Below are 26,028 nucleotides of genomic sequence, written 5' to 3' on the forward strand. Positions count from 1 at the left end.
TAGTGTGATACAGTAGTTCAGTACTTGAGAAGTTGAATCTATGCTGACACACCCATCTTCTCAGAGATAGCTTGGTCAGGTTTGAATGTGTCACAGACTCATTTTTTGTTCACAAAATAATGTAATAATAGGTTGTAGGTCTATAGTGTGGTTAAGAATGAGGCAGAGAGCCCTCTGAGGATAGATGGCCCTCTTCATCATGTTCGTCCCTCCTCCTGTTGAAGCCAAGGTCAGAAAAGATGAGAAACACTCTGCAATATCAGTCTCTTTCCTTTTTTGCGCATATGAGTCTCAGAATATCTGAATTGATTCACCCTAATTGCAGTATGTGACAAAACACCCACTGATTTGTCTCACAGTGAAGTCTGCTTCTGCTGGAGAGAGTGATCCAGGAGAAGAGCGAATAATGATGCGGCGGTGGAATGTCACTTTCTGTGTTTTGACTCGGCTCCCGTTATTGCTGACGATTACAGAGATTTGCACGAATTTACCGTCTTCTGCTGAAAGGTTATGTCGCTTGCCTTGGTTCAGAAAACTCTGTACGCACACGCCGCAATCAGGCAGAGGCTCGCCATGCACTTAACGCTTTAATATCAGCAGATCAGCAGGGAAGAATGAGTAGCTGCTGACGCAGGGGTGCGGACTGACGCACGCATTCAATTTCACAGGTCAGAATGTCCCCACGAAGATAATTGTGCTGATTTCGTCTGAGCTTTCTGCTGTTGTGTTCCGAGTCTGCGAGTTCCTCTTTCCACTTTGTTTTATGAGAGCACATTTTAATAATGCTTTGTTGATAACATAACACAGGCCGTGTATATTTGGGATTTTAGCTACACACTCCGACACTTACAATATGTTTCTACTTGTGTATTTTCCAGGTGTGTGGGTCGCTGAGGCCATTAAACTACCTACCAAGATGGTGGCTTTGTCACTAAAGATCTGCGTACGCCAGTGCAATGTGGTGAAGACGATGCAGTTCGAACCATCCACACCTGTGTATGACGCCTGCAGGATCATCAGAGAGAGAGTCCCAGAAGCCCAGACAGGACAAGGTTGGTGGATGACTCAGAACATGTAATTTACACAAGCAAAATCTATCAGCATTTACATTTGCATGCTGTGTTTGACTTTGTGTTCCAGCGTCAGATTATGGCCTCTTCCTGTCTGACGATGACCCCAGGAAGGGAATCTGGCTCGAGTCTGGAAGAACCCTGGATTATTACATGATGCGAAATGGAGTAAGATTACGTCCTGTAGTTTGGGGTGGTGAACCGTCAGTGGGACTTATCATCAGTGATTTACATCTTTTATAGCTGACTGAGATATTCATGCCTCGCTGCTCGCTCGGAGCGAATGCAGTTTACTGCCGAGAACAGTCGGCGGGGTTTTGGGTGTCATTGTGCTTCCTCTCTTCTCAGGATGTTTTGGAGTACAAGAAGAAACAAAGGCCGCAAAAGATCAAAATGCTGGACGGTGCAGTTAAAACCATCATGGTGGATGACTCAAAAACTGTCGGGGAGCTGCTCGTCACCATATGCAGTCGAATAGGTAAGTGATATTCTCCAAGTACTGCTGATATATGAATCCTGCCATCGTCCAATGCTTAAATTATTCATCTGTATTTTATTTTTAGTCCGAGTTACACCACTTAGCTTCATACTGAGCTGCATGATGTTACTGTGTTATTACATGCTATTGAATTCATATTTAAGCAGAAGCATTTGTGAAGTACTTTGTCGCGTTCATGTCTGCTTGATAAAGTCCTCATCACTTTCTGTTCAGAGCACGATGGGCATGATTTATCAAGCTAAAACAAGCTTGTTTCTAATAAATGCTGAAGTGTTCTTCCTAAGGCCCAGATCGTGCCATCCTTTCCTGTCACAGAGGTGTTCCCTAAGCTGTTTATTTCAATTATAATGGGCTGCCATCAAGCTCAATTGGGTGAGGAGGAGAGGGATGTGTGCCTGGCAGATAGCTTTATTTGAAAAATGTTTGTTTGGAGTAGGTCTTTCTGCTTGGCTTCTCCTCCTCCTCCTCTGCTCCCATTTTAGTTTGCTGGCTCTGTGCCAGCTTTCCTTCACTTCTGTTTCAAAGCATAGAGAAAGAGATTAAAAAAAAATGAAACGGAGAGAGTGCAAAAGAATTGCAGAGGCACTTTCTCTATCGCGGCACTGGGTATCGTGCCAGTTCGAAGCATCTCCTCCTCTGAGAATTCCCTGGCTAACTTGTGCCCCTTTTCAGGAATCACCAACTATGAGGAGTACTCCCTCATTCAAGAGGTGTCGGAGGACAAAAAGGAGGACGGAATGGGGACGCTGAAGAAAGACAGAACGCTGCAGCTTCGAGATGAGAGGAAGATGGAAAAGCTCAAAGCCAAACTCCACACGGACGATGAGTGTGAGTGTGAGCTCGGCAAAAGCCTCCGAGTGTCGTCGATACCGTGAATGCATTCGCGGCCGTTTTCTTATTTTTGCATGCGTGAATCTGACTCGACGCCGTCATCTGGACATGTGCTTTTTAATTTATTGCATGGACGTTTCAAAGTGTAATGGAATTACAACTGCTATCTCCAGCCCAGAGGACACCAATTATATTTTGAAGCATGCAACTGTATAAATCACATTTTAACTTTGACTGAAAACTAGCTTTGAAAGATTTTCATTTCCCTGTGATACATTTGGTTGATTGTCTGTGGAAGCTGATTGGTTTCACGTTGCCGAGTTAGTTTTACCATCAGTATTCTCCCCTAGTGAAATCTTTGTAAACGTAATGTCTGTTCATTTCAGCGCGTGTGGTAACAGAGTGTGTGTATTGATTGGGCAGTGAACTGGCTGGACCACAGCAGGACCTTCAGAGAGCAGGGAGTGGAGGAAAGTGAGACTTTGCTGCTCAGGCGCAAGTTCTTCTATTCGGACCAGAATGTGGACTCGCGGGACCCTGTGCAGCTAAACCTGCTCTATGTTCAGGTAAAACAATTACAAACACTTCTATGCTGGTCTAGCAACAAAGAAAAAATATAATAACAGCAGAGAGGGGATTAGCTACTGTACGCCCACATGTTTTTGCTGTTACAGCTCAACCTGAAAAATGAGACTCAAGCAGGCGAGCATATGAATTACACTGCAATGTTTTGTTTTTAGTTTTTTTTTGTGGTGGGGAGTTCCAGATAGAAAAGCTGCACTTTGTTTGAGTGCAGCAGAACCAGCTGTGTAAACACAACATTGACATATTCTCATTTTATAAAGATGATAATATGTGAACAATCTGTATATTTGTCACTACAGGAGACCTCTTTCACATGACTTACTAATGACACTTGTGCTCATTTGATCCATTGTTGATATGGAAATATTGATGAGTGCAGCTAATCCTTGTTCCTCTGGGTTTCCCATAACATTAGTCTTTTTACATTTACAGAGCTCTCCATTGAAAGTAACACCAGTGCTGTTTGTATTGCCCATTGTTGGGCTCAAACCTTGAGATGGCCAGATGTTTTATTGTTGCTGGATTATCTTTAACATCATTCTGTCGTTCTTTATGTTTTGGCAAGCTCAACAAAATGGGGTTGAGGAGGTGATATCTATTATAGTATAATAGTTGTTCAGGGGTTATCGGAGGCAGTGAGTCATATCAGTATCTAAACACTTCCTGTTTGCAGATGTGTCCAACATGCAGCATGTATCTAGCTGGAGAGAGATATATTCGGCATTTGGAGTTACGTGTGTTTAATAAATGAGTGGCTTTCTCTCTCTGTCTCTGTCTCTATCTGTGAGTGTGTTGGTTTAACCAGTTTTTTTTAAAGCCCTGCTGGCACTGGAGGGGATCCTTGGTGGGGGTCAGCTGAGTCCGGTATTGCACAAGTCAGGGTTTGCTCACTGCACACATCACTGCATGCACTCCTGGAAACAGTATCCTTGCTCGCTCTCCCACACAAAATCTCTGCCAAAACTGCACTCACTTAGATATAGATATATATATATATACCAGGTCTGAAATGTGTGTAGTCGTACGAATTTGACTCTCTTCATCTTTTCGATCCCTACTGCGCTCCTGAATGTGTTCATAAAAGGCATCCAGTCACCCAGGAGGAGGGAGGAGAGCAGCTTGCTCCTGCTGCTTTCCTCCCTCCTATCTGTCTGTTTCTGTTTCTACCTCTATTTTTCTTACCCTCCGTTTCCTTCCGTTCCAGCTCGCCTGTCTCCACTCCCTCTCCATCTCCCACTCATTCTGACATAGTCGCACACATCCCCACCCTGTTGCCCTAGCACACATCGCAGCGCGCCGCATATCATGCTCTCCGCTCAACACCGACTCATATTTCCTTTCACAATAACAACCCCGCCCCTTGCCTCCGCCTCCTTGTTGCCTCTCCGTTACCCTTCCCCATCTATCTTTCCCTCGCGATCTCTCCCTGACACACACTGGGATTGTTACACAGGCAGATCACAGAGACTCTTCACATGGCACTGCCTCTAATTTGTCACTGTGTTAAAAAGGCCAAACGGAGCCAGAAGAGTGGAACATACCCCAGGCTTGTCTTCCACTTCTTGTCTTCTTCTTTTACACAGCTTTTTACTTCCTCATTCAGAATTCCTGTAATCCTCAGAAACTCAGCAGGATTGAGTAATTGAATTCAGATTGTGTGGATGATGGCGTTACTGCTGGCTTTTCTTTGACAAGGCGATGATGTCAAATGTTTATTAATGATTTGATTTAGCTTTCATGATTTCAAACCCACACACACACGCATACACGTAATGGAAGCTCTGCCAGTAACAGACTAATCTCCTTTACTACTCGGCCACTCCCTTTCTGTCATGTATTTGTGCTAAGACCAGGATAAACCTCTGTAGCAATAGCATCCCCCTGTGCATCCTGCTCTTTTGCTTTTGCTCTGCATCGCTTTAGTTGATTCTGAAAGCATACTATTTGTACCGTGAGACAGCATAGTGTCCAAAGCAGGGACGCATGAAGAACTTGTCTTCAAAATAATATGTATCCTGTTGCCTCCTGACATTTCATCATCTTTTCTTCCATCGACAGTTCTGTAAGAGCTGGTGAAGCATTTTTGCTTTATTGGACACGTGAGAAAATAAAGGAGCCAAATGTCTGATTTGAACCAGGCCGGTCCAGGCACAGAACTGTAGCGTAATGAGTCCCCAGGATGCCCCCGAACCATCTTTTATTTAGGATTTGTCTTCAGAATACAACTGTGTTGTGTAGCTCATCAAGCTGTTAAATATTCCTTTACTCACTGATTTATACCATCCTGATTGAGCACTGTGTGCATTTAGTCGCTTTAGTGTATCCCTATGTCAGCATTTATTTTGACGGCTGCATTGTACTCTGTGTGCTGAGCCATGGTGGACAAGTTGACCTCAGTGTTACCGCCTCGGGCCGTATGTGTCACAGCCTCCGATGTCTTGTGCTTCACTTCCACTCGCCTGTGTCGCTTGCCATATCCGCTCTGAGAAAAGTCACGGACGGTCCTCGCCGTCCTTGTCTGTTAATAATCATGATACACTCACTGATACACTCCTACTCCTCTATCGTGTTCTTCCTATCACCATTTTCTTCACGTATAGGTGGAATATGACATTCATATGGAGCATGGACGGACTGGTTGTTTACCTCCTTGTTCATACTTCTAAACAGGCCAGAGTCCAGGCTAACGGTCATCTGTGTGTCAAACCGCCATTTGAATGACGCAGCAATTTAGGATGAGCCCACTTTGGTTTCTGACTGCTTGGCCACTGTTGCATTTCCCACTCTGCAGGATATTGGCTTCCTCATCTTTTCGCCAGTAATGGAAAGTGAGAGCAACAACCGATAAAATGTATCCTTTGCATTACCGGTGTTAAACGTTCCTTTCAGTTTATGGTGTGTCGATCAGCAAATGTTATTTGTTTTATTGGCAGATGGAAACTTGAGTTGACGATGTATCAGTGAAACTTGGTTAAAGTGTTTGCATCCAACAGTATCCTTTTAACCAGTGCTCCAGCAAGCCCGTCTGAATTTCTCAAAACCAGGAAAGGCGTGACCTGGTTTCTGAAACCATATTTACAACTGCAAATGCATAACTACGATACTGCAAAAACATGACAATAGCATACTAGTGTGCATATTAGTATCTACAGCAGCTGTGCTGTTGGGCAGATTGCAAAGTTAATACAAACCCTCACTGAGGCTATTGCAAACAAGCAGCACAACCTAATTGAAAATGTCACATTTTACATTCTTAGCATCTTACTTTACAGTAACACTGTCTGGTGAACAGTAGCAGAGTGAATGTGTGAGGGCTAATTTTAGAGTGTCGTCTTGTGTTCAGTAAGCGCTTACTGTATGTACTCCACTGTGAGTTGCACTGGGGAAAGGACTTGATTGTGAGTGGAGGAGATTGTTGTCCTCATTACAGCAGTAAGCTGCCGCTTAGTTTCTCATTGATGTAATGGGACGTAAGAATGAGCCGAGTCTACGCTGTGCACCGACATGCTAATGATAAAAATCACTGATGGAGCCTCTCTCACTGGCATCGACCTTTTGCAGCCATTCATTTTGCAGCAGAGAACTAGAAAGAGGGCGTGAGAGAAGAGCTGACTGCCCCCTGGAGAACACGGCACACACTGGCAACCGCTTGACTGATGTCGAGAAAGGTTTCTCCCTTTCCATTTACCTAAATGGGGAAGATAATGTCGACCGCCTGGCTGAAAAGCATTGAAACATAAGTGATGTACCTAGAGCACCAAACAAGGCACAAGCTTTCTTCTTTCTTTTCTTTTTTGCTCGGTGGAAAATAAATCCAGTCATTAGATCTCTTTGCATCATATTGAGGGCCCTTCTGTAATGCAGACGGGATATTGTGAAAAACTGCAACATTTCTGTGATGTTTTCTTTTTTTAATAACATTTAATGGGCTGTGATGACAAATTGTCAGAGCTGGTACATTTGAAAGCCAACAGAGTGGCTCTTATTGTCACAAACAAATCGTATGTGGCTCCCCTGCGTGGATGAGTCTCAGTGATGATGTCCCTGCTCTAGAAATACACTTAGTCATTCACTTAGAAGATGTCCTCGCTGAAGCCACAGTGCATTCAAAGCACACAATGATGTGCTCATTATGGAGCTCTGTTGGATGAATTTTGGATAATTCCCAGGCCTTTGTAGTATCCTTTTCCTGGATGTGTGTTTGTGCCTCTCACTTACTCCCCCCTCCCTCTCTCATCATGTCTCCTTCAGGCTAGGGATGATATATTGAATGGATCCCACCCTGTCTCCTTTGATAAAGCCTGTGAGTTCGCAGGCATCCAGGCTCAGATCCAGTTTGGACCCCACGTGGAGCACAAACACAAGCCCGGATTCCTGGAGTAAGCTTTTCCTTATCAAAAAGATGCATGAACACCAACATTCGCAGTAACTCTGTACAGCATGTTGTGCTTTTAGATGTTCATTTCACAGCTGTGCATACACAGTGGTTATCTCCTGCTTCAGTACAGGCCGTTGCTTCAGGGATTTCCTCCAGTGGAAAGCTCAGGGATGATGTCAGCTGTTACAAATGTTTTCTGATATGTCGGCAGTAGGTCAAGAACGACCTCATATGTGAAGGCATGTTAACAGAAAAGGAAATGTTTGTAGCTCAAAAGAGTAACCATTTGAAAATGTCATTTATCTGTGTAGCCTGAAGGAGTTCCTACCTAAAGAGTACATCAAGCAGAGAGGGTCCGAGAAGAAAATATTCCAAGTATGTACATTACATTGCTGGAACGTTGCATTTAAAAACTAAAAAAAATGTGTTTGAAACTGTGTGCGGCCCCTGGGAATTACACTAACTTGTTCTATGTTTAGGCAGAAATGAACAAAATCCAAAACATGTCGATCACATAACGTAACACATAACACATGAAATGATCAGTCAATGAAGGGAGGTTGAGATGCGTCTTGTATTGTTTGTCCAGGATCATAAAAACTGTGGAGCGATGACGGAGATTGAGGCAAAAGTGAAGTATGTGAAGCTCGCCAGGTCCCTGCTGACATATGGAGTGTCCTTCTTCCTGGTAAAGGTAAGAGATAAAACCATGCTTCTTTACCCCAGTAAAGAGGTCATTGGATTTATAAGCACAGCAGACAGTATGCTCACATTCCCCACAAAAAAAAAATCCCATTAAAGATGAATTACTTCTTGCATCTTATTCTCCGATATGAGATATGGTGACATGTTAATTGCTCAAAAGAAGTTTGTCGAGGTAGACCCAGGTAGACCAAACTTATTTGGAAGAGAAAACAAAGGGGAATGGCAAAACCAAACATCCAATGGTTTTGCCTGCCATGCTTGTTTTACCTCCATAAAAAAGTGTCAGATAAAGGGTGAGAGTGATAGTCTGGCCGCTTGTGTTTCCTGCTTCGTTTAACTTTGTTGCAGTAAAGAGCCACATTTGCAGTTCTCAGCAGTTAACTTGCAGTACTTAAAGTACAATGTTATTATAACTGACATAAATGAGGGCTGATGATATGAAAATAAAACCAGGGTTTCCCTTCAGTAATTACTGAGCAATACAAATTTAAAGATACATCTGGTTATAGAAAACAGGCGCATAATGCTGCTGTACTGATAAGAGGCAGCTGTGATTTGAAAGCTGCTCTGATATGCTCTGTGCTGTCAAACGGGTGTGAAAGCTTGTTGAAAACAACACAAAACCCCATTATCACAACCAATCGCCAGCCCCAGAGTGGAAGCTTGTGCGTTTGCAGTTCAGCAGCACACTCTGTGCTGTGAAATACCAGTGACAACAGCAATTCTGTTCCGTTCCGGTTTGGCGAACGCAAAAGTGGAATGGAAGTGCAGCATGCGAATGGGATGAAGTCGCACCAGCAGATATTTTAAAAGCTCTCTGACAGCAGCCCATTTGGTTCCGAACTTGCAGGAAAGAGGAAGCGGGCAGTTGTCTGCTGGGGTCTTAATGGACGATAAATGGAATGTTTGGCCCTGAAGTTAAAGCAGGGTTCAGATTATCTTTGTGCGCGAGTGCGCCGATGGAAGAGTGCGTGTGCATCAACATGGACGAGCGCTGTCTGCGTTCGATGAGCAGATGGAGTGATGGAGATTTCAAGACTGTTCAATAATTCACTTCAGCTGCACTCTGCTCTTGATGCTAGCAGAGGCAAAAGCCCAGACCTGGCTTTGTTGAAGCACATCTGAGAGTTTATTGTAACCTTCTATTTCTCATCTGTCCGTCTTTAATCTCTGCAGGTTCCAGGTAGGCAAGCCCTCTGTAGCTGTCATCTTCACACATGTGGAAAAACTGTACATTGAAGTAATTGAGCCTGTATATGTGTGTGTGTGTGTGTGTGTTAGGCCTGTACAATATAAAGCCTCCCACTTCTATTGTGTTTTCTTGCAGATTTTCCCCAACAATAATGAAGGTCAATCTATTTAAAATGATAGAATACCTTAGCTGCCCACTTCAGATTAGAAAATGTAACTTCCTGCTTGAAATCGGCCTTGATAATTGTGACGCTCAAGTAACATAACCTCAAACAATGGAAGTTTTTAATAAATCGACGTTCGAAGATATCATGAATCCGGGGATAATGTTATCTGTCCTTGTGTTTAAGAGCCCTGAACGGGCTTCAAAAGCCGCTCTATTATTGGCCTTTGTGAGGTTCTCAGAGATCTCAGTGATAAGAAAAAGAAAACAACGGAAAACAATAGCCTGTGGACATAAAATGTACGTATTTTGAACTCCCCCGTCTCTACAAACCGATAATTTATGTGTGGTCCTCTGCACCCCTGGAGGGGAGCCAAGTGTAGGCTCAGTCTCTGAAGTGAGCTGTAATAGATTTCCAGTGGGCAGAGAGTGGAGGACACCGTATAGCTTCTGAGGCAGAGAGCTTGTGGAAGCGCCACGCTGTTGTGCTGACAGTGACTAAACTCCGAGGAGACCCTGCTCAATAAAGCAGCAGTTAAACAAGGCCGAACTCTGCTGGGTCAGTTCACAGCTGCCCTTCTCTTGCCTCGAATGAATCATCTGCGTAGGTGTGAAGCGCCGACGTAAATGTTATCTCACGTTGTCCTATCTGACAGGAAAAGATGAAGGGAAAAAATAAGCTTGTCCTGCGGCTGCTGGGGATAACCAAAGAGTCAGTGATGCGAGTGGATGAGAAGACGAAGGATGTGGTGCAGGACTGGCCTCTGACAACAGTCAAGAGATGGGCTGCCTCCCCCAAGAGCTTCACCCTGGTACTGTGCGACTATCTGCATGAAGTCCTCAGCATTACTCACAGATGTTGTATACTCCTTATCCTATGCACATATTCAGGTATTCTGTGAACAGCTTGATTTACGAGGCTCTGCATCCCATTTTCATCTTTTCCCCAGTTTTCATTTCCCAATACAAACGGCATCCTCAAAATTGTCGAGGCCTTAGACTTCAATATTGAATGTTTTCACTATGCTAGCCAGCTATTTCATCTGCGTTAACAGATGCCTGGGGAAGAATGTGCAGAATATAGATGTATTATTTATCTGAAAGCTTTTTAAATTTTCTTTTCCAGCTGCTGGCAACATAACTGTCTGGTTTTCTCCCTTTATTGGAAAGGAGCGCTCCATTTAAAGATGAATAGATTATGCAAATTTGAAAATTTGAAAATACTCTAAGGTATATTTGCCAACATTGATTTAAACTGAAAATATTCACCCCGGCGTTTCTGTAGAATGCTTTGAAGTTAAAAGTTGGGCAATCACGACATGTCATTTCTAATCAGGTCTTTGGAGAAATAGGATGGGCCATAGAAGCTTAATAGGTATAGAATGTTTTAGCAATGCCAGATAGATGTTAAAATATTGCCCTGAATTTCTGCTGTCTTTAACGCATTACAAAGGATTTCGGAGAGTACCAGGAGAGTTACTACTCTGTCCAGACTACAGAGGGAGAGCAGATATCCCAACTTATTGCTGGATACATTGACATCATTCTCAAGAAGGCAAGTAATAACTATTCGATAGATATTAGACATACATTCGGTCGATATTGTTGACCGTGATGTCTGTTGCTCTTCTTTCTACAGAAGCAGAGTAAGGATCATTTTGGCCTTGAGGGAGATGAGGAATCCACCATGCTGGAGGAATCGGTGTCCCCTAAGAAGTGAGTACAAGTCCAGTTATTCTTCATGAAGCTAAACCTCACTGTTTTTATTTGTGCATGTGATTACATTCCTGCCAGCAGTACCCCCAAGAGAGGTAATGTTAGAATTAAACACAAAAAGCACTTTATATATATATATATATATAAAAAAAAGAAACACTAACACTGTTCTCGATATTCAAGAATACAATTTGCTAAATTGCTTCCTTGTAGATTTTTTTTGTTTGTGCAGACCTAAACACTAAACCTGCCTCCGGCTCGAGGCACAAAATGATCATCTTATTTCACAAAGAAAAAAACGCATCATTCAGAAGTTAAGATATCACGCATAAGAAATCACCTCGTTGGAAGCAGTTTTATTCATTAATTTATATCGCCCAGTTGGAAGCCATCTCTAATGATTTCCCTGTGTAGCTTGGTAAATGATGGAAATGAATGTGATGCTGATGGACCAGGGCTCTATCACACAGAGCTTGGGAATTTGTTGTCACTGGAAATCCACATGGCTCTGAGAGAAACCACTCTCTGGCAGAATGGGGCATCATATTCCTGCTGCTTATGGGCCAATTGACTCATGTTGTGGTTCTCAGCACAAAAGCATAATTGCTGCCTCTCAAAACAAGCCATAATTAACCAATGGAGTCAGCAGCATCTGTTGAACTGGGCAGGAAAACTGATTTTTTTTTTTCCCGTACAATATTTTTTTTCTGACAATGTCTACTCACCTTGTGAACAGTTTTTAGCGGGATAATTATTTAAATTATGATTTTTTAATTTTCCTCATCTAAATTATAAACAGTTGTGTTGTCATCTGGGACAATTATATGCATTTAAAGATACAGTCACAACACACATGCTTTCACATGATTTATCCTCCGGTCCTTAGGTTGGACTGCATCCTGTGCACGTATGTTGAATATACATACACACTGAAATAGTGTTATCATTGAAATGTGTTTCATTATGAAATTCAGCATGCACGTCCTATCTCTTTTCTTCCTGTACAAGGTCCACAATTTTGCAGCAGCAGTTCAATCGAGTGGGCCGTGTGGAGCATGGCTCAGTAGCACTTCCAGGTATAATCCGGTCTGGGTCTATTGGCGGCCCTGATACCTTCAATATGGGTACTATGCCCTCGGCCCAGCAGCAAATCACCACAGGGCAGATGCACAGAGGACACATGCCCCCGCTGGTGAGTAAGAGCACTTGCAAACAAACATGGCGTCCTGGACAAATGTCCTTTTCCTCTGTTGTCACTATATTTTGACAAGAAACGGAAGCATCCAACTTTGGGCCAGTCTCTGTAATTAAAATGAAAACTCCAAAAAACTGAATCGATGGAATGACAAAATTATGTAGCGCCGCTGCTGTGCTCAGTTCTATAATTTTATCAGAACACAGTGTCGAGGTACATTATCTAACATGTAAATCTGCAGAGTTTAAAATATTGCTTGTGGTCCCTGCTGTCAACAATGAACAACATGAGGAGGGCTGAGAGCGAGATGGGGAATGAAACATATCTCTATTCACATTAAAAGCCCATCTGTGTTTATAGACATTAGATTGTGAGACCGAGAGTTTCACAGATTTTCCGAAACATAGGACAATACACATTGTGAATTTAGGTTGCTTTTGTCATTTACTCTCTGTGTGTCTCTGTTGCTTGTTGTTGCCAGAGTCTGGCCCAGCAGGCCCTGATGGGGACCATAAACAGCAGTATGCAGGCTGTGCAGCAGGCTCAGGCGGACCTGGGATATGTAGATAGTCTGCCTCCACTGGGCCATGATTTGGTAAGTCTCCCTCCCACTTCCTACACAGTTTTATTTTACAGTCGATGCAGCATGGATAGATATACCGTAGTCATCGTTTTCAGAAACTCCTAGAGTTCCACTTTTCTAAATCTCACACTGAATGTGTGCTTACTGATGTTGCTGCCTCTGGTTTTCAAAGCAAAGACAGATTAGAAAGAATTAAGCATTTGCATTCCATCGAAGTCCATCATATTTCTCAAATACAATTAGGATACCACACTGCCTGTAAATATAGAGGCTGTATTTAATGCTTGAGTGTTTCCAAAGCCGTAGGTGTCGTACAGCCCTAGTCCTTTAATCCTGCATGAAGTTTATTTGAACTGAAAATCACTGTGATGAAAGCCAACAGCTCTTCTTTTCCTCCTCCACCGAAAAGGCATCCAGGGTTTGGGTTCAGAACAAAGTGGATGAATCCAAACATGAAATCCACTCCCAGGTTGACGCCATCACCGCTGGAACAGCATCTGTGGTCAATCTCACTGCAGGTGAGTGCCCAGGAGAATACTAAACAGCTTCAGGATTCATCATCAGCTCCAGAATTCTGTTTTATGATGTCTGCGCTGGACAATATTGTGAAAATACAGTTTATCTTTACATTATTGTGTGACTCAATAAGTCACTGTTAAGCCCTCAATGATGATGATATTTTAAATAAAAGTTTTCCCTGATTTCTACTGATAAATAACTCTTGAACTGAAGCTCAACTTACTGGCAGTGTCTGTTTCTGCTCCCCGTGCCGCTTGGCACAGTGCCGGTCAGGTTCCTGCCAGTCTATTGTAGGGTTTTAATCTTACCTCGCCATCTGTTTGGTTGCACTTATACACCCTCCACTTGCTAATACAACTTGTTGTCCTCTTCACGGCCCCTTGCTTCATCAACGTGCTCATCGCCGTGGAACCATCTCAAATAGGCACTAATTATGACACTGACACTGACGTGTGTGTTATAGCATACGACACGCACGCTGCCCCATGGATTGCATGGATTGGCTAAATCAATGTGGCAGCAGCACAACAAATTGAGATGCACAGCAGACGTGTCGTGTGTAATGATGACGCTTTCCCAGGTGAGCCCACAGAAACCAACTACACAGCGGTGGGCTGCGCCATCACCACCATCTCCTCCAACCTCACGGAAATGTCCAAGGGTGTCAAGCTGCTTGCGGCACTAATGGACGACGAGGTGGGCAGTGGACACAAGCTCATGGGCGCTGCCAGGATGCTGGCAGGAGCTGTGTCGGATCTGCTCAGCTCTGTTGAGCCTGCAGCCGCCGAGGTGAGACGCCCGCTGATGATTGTACTGACTTCGCTTAAATCCTGGTAGCCACAAAGCCACAAACAGTGTTGCTCTGCATGTTATGATTTGTATCAGTGTCCCAGTGAAGATGAAGGTATTCTGGGATGATTTTTGATCCAGAAGTCTGGTTTCGATAATTCATGGAGGATTACTGAGAACGGGCCAAGCCAGAGTAATGTGATGTGGTGATGTCATTCTCCCACAGCCCAGACAGACGGTGCTGACTGCTGCAGGAAGCATCGGACAGGCCAGCGGGGACCTGCTCCGTCACATGGGGGAGGGCGAGACCGACGAGAAGTTCCAGGTTGGACGCCACCCACTTACTGTTCCTATGACACTGCCGGCCAAACAGGAAGACACACACATAACCTCAGGCCCCCATTACAAATGGCAATACACACTGAAGTAATGACCTCAGACTTTATTATTAGACTACTTCATGTGAATTTTATAACAGTAGAGGGAGAGTTTTTCGTAGTAAAACGACAATACAGTATCGCAGTCATCCAACACAAGGTTATCTGTAGCCTTCACGATCTGCCTCATTTATGCTTTTACACTGAAATTGGTTCTCTGCCACATACACATCTTTTGCCTTCTCATGGACTTGATACCACTTGTGACCAAATAGCTTTGCTGTATAACAGATTCAATTTATTATTCACCTCCTAAAATACATACTCACTATCTGCCTCTTGCTTCAGGTATTTTTACTCTTACGCTATTGTTATTCTTCTCGCATTTGATGGCCAATGTTCACACAATTTCCCCAAAATGAGTTAAAAACATTTGCACTCCCCTGGTCCCTTCCCTCGCATGTATCACAGCTGTAGTGTGTGTTTCAGTGAAGGACATTGATGACTATGTTGCAGGACACCCTGATGAATCTGGCCAAAGCAGTGGCCAATGCAGCTGCTATGTTAGTCCTGAAGGCCAAGAACGTGGCCCAGGTGGCCGAGGACGCCATATTGCAGAACCGGGTGATCGCAGCTGCCACTCGGTGTGCCCTGTCCACCTCACAGCTGGTTGCCTGCACCAAGGTACGGATGTAAAACGTGTTCATCTCAGTAGCCAGGTAGGTAAAGGACACACCAAAAGGCAGGAAATCATCAGAGTAGGGTGTATGACACTGGCCATTGCAACTTTTTTACAGTTTACTATGAAGATGTGCAGCGTTGTTTATAACTTGTTTATTATTCAACAGGTGTTTGTGCCATATCTTAAACAAAATAAGTGACTTATTTATCAGAAATGAATGAATAACACATTACCTTTTCATTTTCTAAAGGCCTGAATTCTTGTGCGTCACTGTGACACAGTCGGTCTAATATCATAATAGTCTTAACTCTCGTAGTTATCCTCAGTTCCTGCTAACGACTGTTTGTGGTGCAGGTGGTGAGCCCAACCATCAGCTCCCCAGTGTGTCAGGAGCAGCTTGTCGAGGCCGGGAAGCTGGTGGACCGCTCCGTGGAAACCTGCGTCAAGGCTTGCCGCTCGGCCGGCGACGACGGCGAGCTGCTGAAGCAAGTCGGGGCAGCAGCCGGTGTGGTGAGCCAGGCCCTCAGCGACCTGCTGCAGCACGTCCGCCACTACGCCAGCTGTGGAGAGCCCATCGGACGTTACGACCAGGCCACAGACACGATCATGAATGTGACAGAGAACATTTTCACTTCCATGGGTGATGCTGGTGAGTACAGAAAGAAGTACTCTGGGCTAGAGAATGTTATGGGTAATGACCAGTCTCACAAGGATTTAAAAATAAAAATCAGGTGATCTTTAATGAGTAGTGATACCTGCTTTCACTTAACATGTTGTCATGTGTTCTGGGTGCAGAAGAGGGCCTTCAGATATTGTTTGCTTTTGTGTCCATGTTATTAAGTGATCTAAAAATCCTGTGAAACGTTGACCAAGCTCAGGATATTTGTTATGGTTTGAACCAAGAGGCTGAAGAAATTCCAAACCCAGCCAATTCTCAAGGGGTTGTAAGAAACATGTCATCCAAAACCACGACAGAGCTCTCAATCTGGACTCGATCAGCATCCGGGAGGCTTTGAAACTTCAAAAGAAACACGTGAGGGGGGGGGGGGGGCATTTTTTGGGGGGGGGACAAACTTTTGACTTTCTATAAATCAACAACAAAAAAACAACGTGGCAAAAGATCAACATTCTGTGATGAGAGATTCTGTTCTACAGGTAGTGTATTGGATGGTTTCCAAAGCCATTGCATGTAGGTTGTAATGATGTCTTGTCTTTTCTCACAGACTTCTCTGGGTGAGTTATTTCGAGCTGGAGGAAACACAGCTTTTTATAGCAGATCTGTGGGGAGATGTCACATATATTTCTGTGAGAGAGGATGACTCACCTTCAGCTACTTATAAAAGTTGATGAAGCTGTGATTGTGACTAGGACACTTACAGAAATGTCTTAGTGATGCACAATGGTTGGGTGACATGATAATATAAACCATAAGATATTATTAATTTGTCAACTGTCAGACAATCCATCGTTCAGGTCTTAAAATGGGTGTCCCTTTAATAAAAACTGAATTTCAGCTGTAATATGGGCTTGTATTTGTGCCGCTATCCTAGTTGTGTGGTGTATCTGCCCTGATGTACTCACTTTACTGTATGTGTGAACAGGTGAGATGGTGCGTCAGGCTAGGGTGTTAGCCCAGGCCACCTCTGACCTGGTCAATGCCATGAGATCTGATGCAGAGGCAGAAGTTGATGTTGACAACTCCAAGAAGCTGCTGGCTGCAGCCAAACTTTTGGCTGATGCCACAGCTCGGATGGTGGAGGCAGCTAAGGTAACAGTGTTTAACGAGTAATGTAGTCTTCTTAAAGACCTCAAGTTAAAAATGTATTTGCTTTCTGTCACTATAGCATTATCTTTTCTTTAGTTTGATTCGTGCTTTATACGTAATACTGAAGAGTTGATAGTTGGTTTAACCCTGTTACATCAGTATGATCCACAACTGTTGACATTGTGCATTTCATTCTGTTTTTCTCTTTTCTTAATCAGCACTGCCATGGTGTTCTTGCATGTCTAATGTCATATACTGAATGCATGATAAAATTAACTTAGCTAACTTGCTTTCATTTGATAGAATGCTACCGGTGATTGTGGCATTACTGTGTGCACTACTTTAGCATCATTTCACATTCAAAATGAAAGGGTCCGGTATCAGTGGCTCTTAATAAGCCCCTGGCACTGTCGAGCAGGATGCTATCAGCGTGAAATACCCAGACAATCGAAACGCCGCCTCTGGCACGTTAGATGTTTTTGATCTGCGACATATTAATAACGATATCACTGCCATTATCGAAGAGGAAGTGGCAATCGGGCACTGACGGTTTCCTTGGAAACTGCCAGAAGCAGACAGAGCTAAACGCCTGTTTGCGTCTTTCATTGCTGAGGTCTGAATAACTATTGTTATGTGCTGTATCATACGTGTCATTGTCATCTGTTTATGTGCTCTTAGGGGGCGGCTGCTTACCCAGAGAACGAGGACCAGCAGCAGAGGCTTCGAGAGGCAGCTGAAGGGCTTCGTGTAGCCACTAATGCTGCAGCTCAGAACGCGATAAAGAAAAAACTGGTCAACAGGCTGGAGGTGAGTCAACGTGTTCTCATCTATGTGTTGTTTGACCTTGATTGAAACACTGCTCCTTGCTTCTCCATACCAACAAAGGTTTCATATAAATATCTCTTTCCCCCCTTTGGTCACTTTCAGTACAAAGATATTAGAAATAAATGGAGAGTTTATACATTAAGCTAAAGGAAAAATATGGCAATACTGATAATGAAACCCTGTACAAATGTGGCCCATTTAGTACAGTTGTCTGCGTTATTTCTCTTTTCCCATCACAATGAGCTATAAGTCCCATTAGTGATGTCCCCCCCGAGAGCACCCAATGTTCAATTTCCTAGACACATAAACTATGCATTACCCAGCGCTGCTATCAGACGTATATCTCAGCCTGCCTCCTCGCATCAGATGGTCACAGTAATGGTGCTAATGTGTGAGCCATTGAAGACTAAAGTGTCAGTAATCTGCAAGTGTGCATGTAACAATTATCACAGGCACCCTTTAAGATCCCATTAAACTTACCTGTTGCCTCCTGACGGACTGTCATCCAGCTGCTGTGCAGATGTGCACATGCTTTAGGTGGAAAATGCTGCTCCTACCTAGCATGTCAGTTCTATATGCAGTTCAGTTTTGGGGTTTTTTCCTGTCAGTATAATGGTATCACGTGTTCTGGCTCTCTTTTATCATCCTTGCCTCCTCATCGACTCAACAAGGAATGTCTTCTCCCCGTGCTTTCAATCTTGTCATCACTTCAAAGCTCGTCTTGTGTCTATGAATTAATGTGAGCTAAGCAATGTGTTGTCAGTGCTTTCGTTTTGGAAGCATTGCGAGGGGAAAGAAGAGCTCAACGTCTCATGAAATAAAGATTGAGCACTGCAATCCCACCCATGTCTCTCTAATAATACTGCACAGAGCAAAAGTAATTGGTACTCTCGTGGTTTCCATTTGTATCATTTGAACAGATAGCCGCTAAGCAGGCAGCGGCCGCAGCTACGCAGACCATTGCAGCTGCCCAAAATGCTGCTGCTTCCAACAAAAATACCGTCTCACATCAACAGCTAGTACACAGCTGCAAGGTATGATCATGTACTCTTGTTACTGACGTATTCAAAAAACAAAAGAAGTGAAATCAATGAATAAAACAGCCTTATAATATTTATGATATGCAGCTCTTTCAATCATGATGATGTGAATATGAAGCATACATTATTTGTGTGTTTTAATGCAGGGGGTAGCAGATAGCATTCCCCAGTTGGTGCAGGGAATGAGGAGCAGCCAGGCTCAGCCTGAGGAGCTCGGTGCCCAGCTATCCCTCATCATGGCCAGCCAGACCTTCTTACAGGTGAGGCCTTTCACCATGACACAGTCAGCTACTCTGAAACTCTCTGTCATCAGATACACATCCGAAAACTGCTTCTTTCGTGCTTATGAAGTGCTGTTGTTGTTTTTCTGTCGCCATGGCTCAGCCTGGCAGTAAGATGGTGACGTCTGCAAAGTCAGCAGTTCCCACGGTGGCCGATCAGGCTGCTGCTATGCAACTGGGACAATGTGCCAAAAACTTGGCTACCTGCCTTGCCGAGCTCAGGACGGCAACCCTGAAGGTATCTCGCACTGTTGGAGAAAGCAGGAGTCATCTCACTGGTGTAGGAAATGTGTTGCTATCCGTTGTTTGTTGTCAGGCTGCACTTAGGTGAGCCCAGTTCTTTGATCTCATTTAGAGATAACAAGCACAGCATATAGGCTGGCATCCTGTCTGCACTGCATAATGGATGGGTGCTTGTGAGGAACATCTAATTTGTGTGTGTGTGTGTGTGTGTGTGTGTGTGTGTGTGTGTGTGTGTGTGTGTGTGTGTGTGTGTGTGTGTGTGTGTGTGTGTGTGTGTGTGTGTGTGTGTGTGTGTGTGTGTGTGTGTGTGTGTGTGTGTCGTTTAAAGGCCCATGAAGCCTGTGGTCCACTGGAGATCGATTCAGCCCTCAAAACTGTACAGACACTGAAGAGCGAGCTCCAGGACGCGAAGATGTCCGTCATTGATGGCCAACTCAAACCTCTTCCTGGGGAGTCGGTCGGTACATAACAGTAGAAACATCTGCTTTACAGTTGAATTGACACGATGAGGAGATCACAGCTATAAATCAAATGGTTTATTTGTCTTTTCTTTTGCTCTCACAGCTGGAGAAATGTGCTCAGGATTTAGGAAGTACGTCTAAGGCTGTGGGCTCCTCCATGGCCCAGTTGCTGACATGTGCTGCGCAGGGAAATGAACATTATACAGGTAAAAGAAGTGCACTGTACGAACACAGAAAGCAGCTCTCGGAGCTGTCTAGAGTAGTTACATGTGGATCGCTGACTGTGCATTTTAATAACCACAAACTTTTTCTCTGAATTGTGCCAAGTGTGAGGATGCACCAGGCAGGGCAAATTATTCCTCCTTTATTTGTAGCATCACTATTGCCTTAAACTGAGCCCTATGAATCCAGCATGGCTCGGCTGTTTTGCCGTCAGTTCTGGCCCAATTGAGGATCTCGGGGGAGGAGAGATGAAGACGGATCGAGAAAAGAATTTCTAACAATGAATGCTCACCCTAGCACTTCAGGCCCACGGTGCTGCTCACTTCTCATTAATCTTGTTTTCACTAGAGTTAACATTCCATCAGCAAATGGCTCCACTTGGCTGGTTAATGCAATTTGATGCAATTTGCTGCTTTTCTTCTCGGCTCTGTTTATAATAAGTTAAGGGCACCTCCCATGTGGAGCCATATTTATGATATTAACTCATTTATTTCAACAATGAGGGCCTTTCAGTGTCACAGTTTGTTCTCAGTGTGCTACAGCTAGCCCCTGCACAATGCAATTACAATTATGCTAAAGACAGGAAATGCACATACCTCTCAGTATCTCACAAAGTAAAACTAATGAGATGGAAATGAATGTTTAGTAAAACGTCAGTTTGAATTTGTTCAGAAACATGGTTACTTACTCTCACTACATAGCATTTCCTTCATTGAATATTACACCTTTGTTACATGAATATTATGATGGAGTCAGGCTGTATGTTCACTTTCTTGTATTTACAGATACCGTTATACTGATTTGTTTTGCTTCCTGATATTTCATCCATCTTGGTTCCTTATGATCAAAATGACACAACGTGTTTGTTCGCAGGTGTGGCTGCCAGAGAAACTGCACAGGCTTTAAGGACATTGGCTCAAGCAGCCAGAGGTGTGGCAGCCAGCACCAAGGAGCCTCAGGCAGCAGCTGCGATGCTCGACTCAGCCCAGTGTGTCATGGAGGGCTCGGCCATGCTGATCCACGAATCCCATCAGGCCCTGGTTCATCCAGGAGACACTGAGAGTCAGCAGAGACTGGCACAGGTAGCATAGCGCCATTAATATGGATGATATTCATGTAGCGATCACATTGTTCCTCTCTCTCTCTCCACCGCTGATTTATAAAAATGTCTTCTTTCCATAACAATCATCCCCTCTAAGCGTTGCTATTTTCTCTCCTGCCTGGTATTCCTCTCTCAGGAGTGCCAGAGTAAGACTGATCATTCTCCTGCAGCCCTTCGGGGGATAAACATATTGTTTGGCTTATGTCTGTGACAGCAGCAGCATAAATTAGTGACAGGGCTTACTGTGCACCACTGTGAGCCCAATTTACATTTGAGATGTTTTTCCCCTATAGCTTTTCTCTGGGACTTTGTATTGTGTGTCACATTGTTCGAATGGCGAATGGCAGTCCATTGACAGAGCGATGTGCTGTGTTTCAGGTGGCCAAAGCAGTGTCCCACTCCCTGAATAATTGTGTGAATTGCCTGCCAGGCCAGAAGGATGTTGACATGGCCCTCAGAAGCATCGGTGAAGCCAGCAAGAAACTGCTGGTGGACAATGTGAGTCCCATCTCAACTTTTCTTGACATTTAGTGTATTTGCACTTGCACAAAAACATCCGTACCAAACAAAATAAAGTGAATAATATACCACCCCATAACTGAACAGGTTATTTCCATCTGACTTTGACTTCTGCAGTGTTCCCTAATTGATGTGTGTCTTGTCTTTGAAGCTCCCTCCCTGCAGTAAGACATTCCAGGAGGCCCAGAGTGATCTGAACCACACGGCAGCTGAACTCAACCACTCTGCAGGCGAGGTCGTCCACTCCTCTCGTGGAACGAGCAGCCAGCTGGCTGCGGCCTCGGGGAAGTTCAGCCAAGACTTTGATGAGTTCCTGGATGTTGGCATTGAGATGGCAGGACACACGCATGTAGGTTTCATGATCATACCACCCCCCCCCCCCCCCCCCCCCCTCCACACTCTATTGAAACAGTTCAATTGTGATCCAATGTCAAATGTCAGCAGTACTTTACACACGGAGAGAGGAGCGCTCGAACCCTGATGGACAAACGCAAAAAAACTAAAATGCCAAGCGGCCAAGCTTTGTTACACTTTATTTCCTAATCGTGTCTTAATTAGACCTGTTCGTCTAATTCATAGTCAGATGTAATGAGATCTTGTGATGTTCTTGCTATGGTTATTTTGCTCATTCATTTGGAGAGATCGTCTGGGATTGGAGTTGATGTAGCATGACACCCATCTTTAATCAGGCTCAGCTGCCTGCTGAGTGAGTAAATAGGATAGAGATGGTATCGAGTCTTAAATACATTCTTTACAATACGTCATCTTTTGACAGCTGTTGCGATACAGAAAATGCTCAAAATCCATCTTAAAAATCACCTGTGTATTTCTTTGTCCTCGCTGGTGCAGAGCAAGGACGACCAGTTCCAAGTCATTGGTAATCTGAAGAACATCTCCATGGCGTCCAGTAAGCTGCTGCTGGCTGCCAAGTCTCTGTCCGTGGATCCAGGTGCAGCCAACGCGAAGAATCTTCTAGCTGCGGCAGCAAGGTGCGATAAGATGCCGATAGCACCTGATATGTGTCACACATTCTCTTTTCTCAGTGTTTGCTAGTAAACTGAGCCATTTTGTCCAAAATATGAATCCCAGTTCAGATTTTAGCTTTCATCAATTTATGAAAAATTCTGATTTTATAACTTAAATGTCACAAAGATTCTACCTGCTGTATCTGTCTGCCGCTCCCGAGCTGTCTGTGTTCGGCAGTGCTAGAGGAAGTACGTAGTGAGAAGCCAGCAGCTGGTCCCGTAGGGCTTTGGGCCTGACTGACTTCTCTCTGTCTAATTAGGAAGATGGAAGCCTTGGCTAGCGCCTGTCTGTGCTCAGCAAAGCTGAACACAAACTCAAGACAATCTCGGCCCTCCTGTGTTAGCCTATCGCAGTGAGAGGCCAGCAGTGCCATGCTTGAGTGGAAGAGCTTAAAGCATCGTGTGCAGGCTGTGCGTGCATGTGGAGGACACATGTGTGAGATAAAAAGCCTGTGTGGCTGCCTGTGTGTTTCAGGGCAGTGACGGAGAGCATTAACCAGCTGATCACACTCTGTACCCAGCAAGCAGCAGGACAAAAGGAGTGTGACAACGCCTTGAGGGAGTTGGAGGTAGCCGTCCTCGCATACACTGTACCACACACACACTTTCCTTCTCGCAGGCTGTTTTTTTGTTGCCTGTATGTTTTTAATCAGGGAAACTAGATTAATTTCCTCCCTTTACTTCCATCTATTATCATTAATCTCATAGAGCTGTTGCCTTGACGTTAAAATCATAAATGTAGTAAGCACATTAGTGACGCTGGTTGAACCAGAGTATTTTTGCCTACATTCACTTATACTCAAGTAACTGAAAATGTCAATAAGGCTGTGCATTTTAAAAGCTTGATTATCATCATTTATCAAGGCGGTATGTTTCCATCAGTTTGATTTACATTCATAGTCTTTCCCTTCTCTTAACTAAGTGGTTGATACAAGTGTAATATCATAGCAGGGATGTGGTGTGTCCAGTGTAGTGTCGGTTCCTATCATCTCTGTCTGTGTACAGGCTGTCAGAGGTCTCCTCGATAATCCCAACGAGCCTGTCAACGAACTCTCCTACTTTGACTGCATCGAGAGCGTCATGGAAAATTCAAAGGTACAGGCTTTTAAAATAATCGTGTGGACGATATACGTCAACTGTCGGAGATATTTTACTGAGTTGATCAGTCGAGGATCTAGTTTGTACTGGTTTTCTCCATTTCTGCATGCCCCAGGTCCTCGGAGAGTCAATGGCAGGTATTTCACAGCACTGTAAGACAGGTGATGTGGTGGCATTCGGGGAGAGCGTGGGTGTGGCGTCCAAAGCTCTGTGTGGGCTTACGGAGGCTGCAGGACAGGTGAGATCAACGCTTGGCGCTAACTACTCACTCTGAGGTACCCAGGCTTCTGCTTTCGCCTGAGCTCTTCTTTTTTTTTTTAAATAGATGCTTGAACTTAATCACGTTACATTTCAATTAGGAAAACAAATAGTTGAGCCTTGAAAAATTGGTTGATACACCCTCTAAACGATACATAAAAAGAAATGCAAACATCTTGAGCGGGTGGAATCCCTTCATAAATGGCATTTAGACCTGAGCAGGACACTTGGCGTGACACTGAGCAAGTTTCATTCGAGGTTTTACAGACTCTCACTACTAACGCTGTAAAATAACGTCCTCCCTTCCGTGCAACATTCAGTTGCCGAGTCTGGAAAAGGGCACCCTCTGACAGATCTTTTGTTCCCCCTGAACAAAGCGTATGCACAATGTTTATAACATACAGCTATGTAGGGATCTATTCATATATTCACCTACTTATGTCATACAATGTCAACAAGTGAAGTCATGGAGGACAATAAAGAACCTGTCTAGTGGCAAACTGACACATTAGCATAACTCTGTTTTTCTTTTCTGCCCTGTAGGCCTCTTATCTTGTAGGCGTGTCTGATCCCAATAGTCAGTCAGGCCACGAGGGGCTGGTGGATCCCATCCAGTTTGCAAAGGCCCACCAGGCAATACAGATGGCTTGTCAGAACTTAGTCGACCCAGCTAGTAGTCCCTCACAGGTAAGAAGGTCCATGTGGGCCTTGAAAACATTACAAGGCCATTCCCTGCCATATGGAGACCGCACTATGTAGATCTTTAGTGACTGTGATTAAATGGCTCATTAAGCTTGAAAAACTTCAAATCGACCTGAATGTTGTACATTATTCACTCTCCACACCTCACGGTAAAGCCTCAATGCATACAATGCTTCCTCTTTGTTGACGTTTCTTTGTTTTGTCAGATTTTGTCTGCAGCAACAATTGTAGCCAAGCACACCTCAGCCCTCTGTAACGCCTGCCGCCTGGCTTCTTCTAAAACCTCCAACCCTGTGGCGAGGAGACAGTTTGTCCAGTCAGCCAAAGAGGTGGCCAACACCACCGCCAGCCTTGTCAAAACCATCAAGGTCAACTCCCCAACTGATCAAAACGTTGAGTGTAAATTTGTTACGGAATCTTTTCGTCCCGTGAGAAGCTGTGAATGTGTGCGTATAATTCAGCCGCTTACAGAAATACGACGGAAATGGGCAAATATTCATATGGCGTTGTCTTGTTTCAGGCCTCCGATGGGGATTTTTCAGAAGACAACAGGAACAGATGCCGCGTTGCTACGAACCCGCTCCTTGAGGCTGTAGAAAACCTGTCGGCCTTTGCCAACAACCCTGAGTTTGCGAGCATCCCAGCGCAAATCAGTAATGAGGTATTCATCCATGTTTGTTTGTTTACAACGCCTTATTTAGATCGTTCTTTCTTACTCTTTGCACAGTTCCTCATTATTTAGCTGCAATGAATGAACGGCAATCTTTCATCAGATTTTCAGAAAGATCCTGTTACTCATGTTTTCCTACACATCCTTAAGAGGATCTTGAAGCTTCCTGAATGTGTTTGTGACTTCTGCGCTCAATCCCTTTCAGTAACAGAGACTTTTATATGAGCCGACACAGAAACGTTTGTACAGCGAACATGGGGGGAATTGGATTGAGGCCCAATTTTACCTTTTCTTTTAATGTCAGGAAAAGATGGATTTTTCTTTTTCAATCTGAGCGGAGCAGTTCTCGCACAGTCCTCTACAAGCTTTATGGCTGTAATCTGTTGGAGGGCAGTGTTTAACAGCGCTCTTTCTCAGCACAGCTGCTCTAATCTTCAGCTTGTTAATCTAATTGTCGAGGGAGGCTTTGGCTCGGATCATAAAGGTGTTTCTCCCTGCACCTGTGTAAAGCTGTCTTTCTAATCTCATCCCTCT

The 26,028-nt window shown here is 44.1% G+C and overlaps 1 protein-coding gene across 1 annotated transcript in view; it reads left to right on the top strand.

Moving 5' to 3' along the window:
• Positions 1-910: 910 nt before the first annotated feature.
• The window catches only part of tln2b (talin 2b), a 43,586-nt gene continuing 18,468 nt past the window's right edge, over positions 911-26,028 (top strand). Inside the window, exons 1-35 of the mRNA XM_079271120.1 lie at positions 911-1,052; positions 1,141-1,238; positions 1,419-1,548; positions 2,242-2,397; positions 2,824-2,966; positions 7,237-7,364; positions 7,675-7,738; positions 7,953-8,057; positions 10,079-10,234; positions 10,876-10,977; positions 11,062-11,138; positions 12,147-12,330; positions 12,815-12,928; positions 13,326-13,434; positions 14,016-14,224; positions 14,451-14,549; positions 15,118-15,285; positions 15,638-15,932; positions 16,885-17,051; positions 17,727-17,855; positions 18,794-18,907; positions 19,060-19,173; positions 19,298-19,432; positions 19,766-19,894; positions 20,002-20,104; positions 20,994-21,202; positions 21,601-21,720; positions 21,893-22,090; positions 22,591-22,730; positions 23,242-23,335; positions 23,772-23,861; positions 23,980-24,102; positions 24,666-24,809; positions 25,031-25,192; positions 25,345-25,485. Of these exons, the coding sequence (XP_079127246.1) occupies positions 917-1,052; positions 1,141-1,238; positions 1,419-1,548; positions 2,242-2,397; positions 2,824-2,966; positions 7,237-7,364; positions 7,675-7,738; positions 7,953-8,057; positions 10,079-10,234; positions 10,876-10,977; positions 11,062-11,138; positions 12,147-12,330; positions 12,815-12,928; positions 13,326-13,434; positions 14,016-14,224; positions 14,451-14,549; positions 15,118-15,285; positions 15,638-15,932; positions 16,885-17,051; positions 17,727-17,855; positions 18,794-18,907; positions 19,060-19,173; positions 19,298-19,432; positions 19,766-19,894; positions 20,002-20,104; positions 20,994-21,202; positions 21,601-21,720; positions 21,893-22,090; positions 22,591-22,730; positions 23,242-23,335; positions 23,772-23,861; positions 23,980-24,102; positions 24,666-24,809; positions 25,031-25,192; positions 25,345-25,485 (4,785 nt within the window). The 5' untranslated portion in view covers positions 911-916. The remainder of the gene's footprint in view (positions 1,053-1,140; positions 1,239-1,418; positions 1,549-2,241; positions 2,398-2,823; positions 2,967-7,236; positions 7,365-7,674; positions 7,739-7,952; positions 8,058-10,078; positions 10,235-10,875; positions 10,978-11,061; positions 11,139-12,146; positions 12,331-12,814; positions 12,929-13,325; positions 13,435-14,015; positions 14,225-14,450; positions 14,550-15,117; positions 15,286-15,637; positions 15,933-16,884; positions 17,052-17,726; positions 17,856-18,793; positions 18,908-19,059; positions 19,174-19,297; positions 19,433-19,765; positions 19,895-20,001; positions 20,105-20,993; positions 21,203-21,600; positions 21,721-21,892; positions 22,091-22,590; positions 22,731-23,241; positions 23,336-23,771; positions 23,862-23,979; positions 24,103-24,665; positions 24,810-25,030; positions 25,193-25,344; positions 25,486-26,028) is intronic.

This window comes from Melanostigma gelatinosum, assembly GCF_949748355.1.
Source record: "Melanostigma gelatinosum genome assembly, chromosome: 1".
NCBI lineage: Eukaryota > Metazoa > Chordata > Actinopteri > Perciformes > Zoarcidae > Melanostigma > Melanostigma gelatinosum.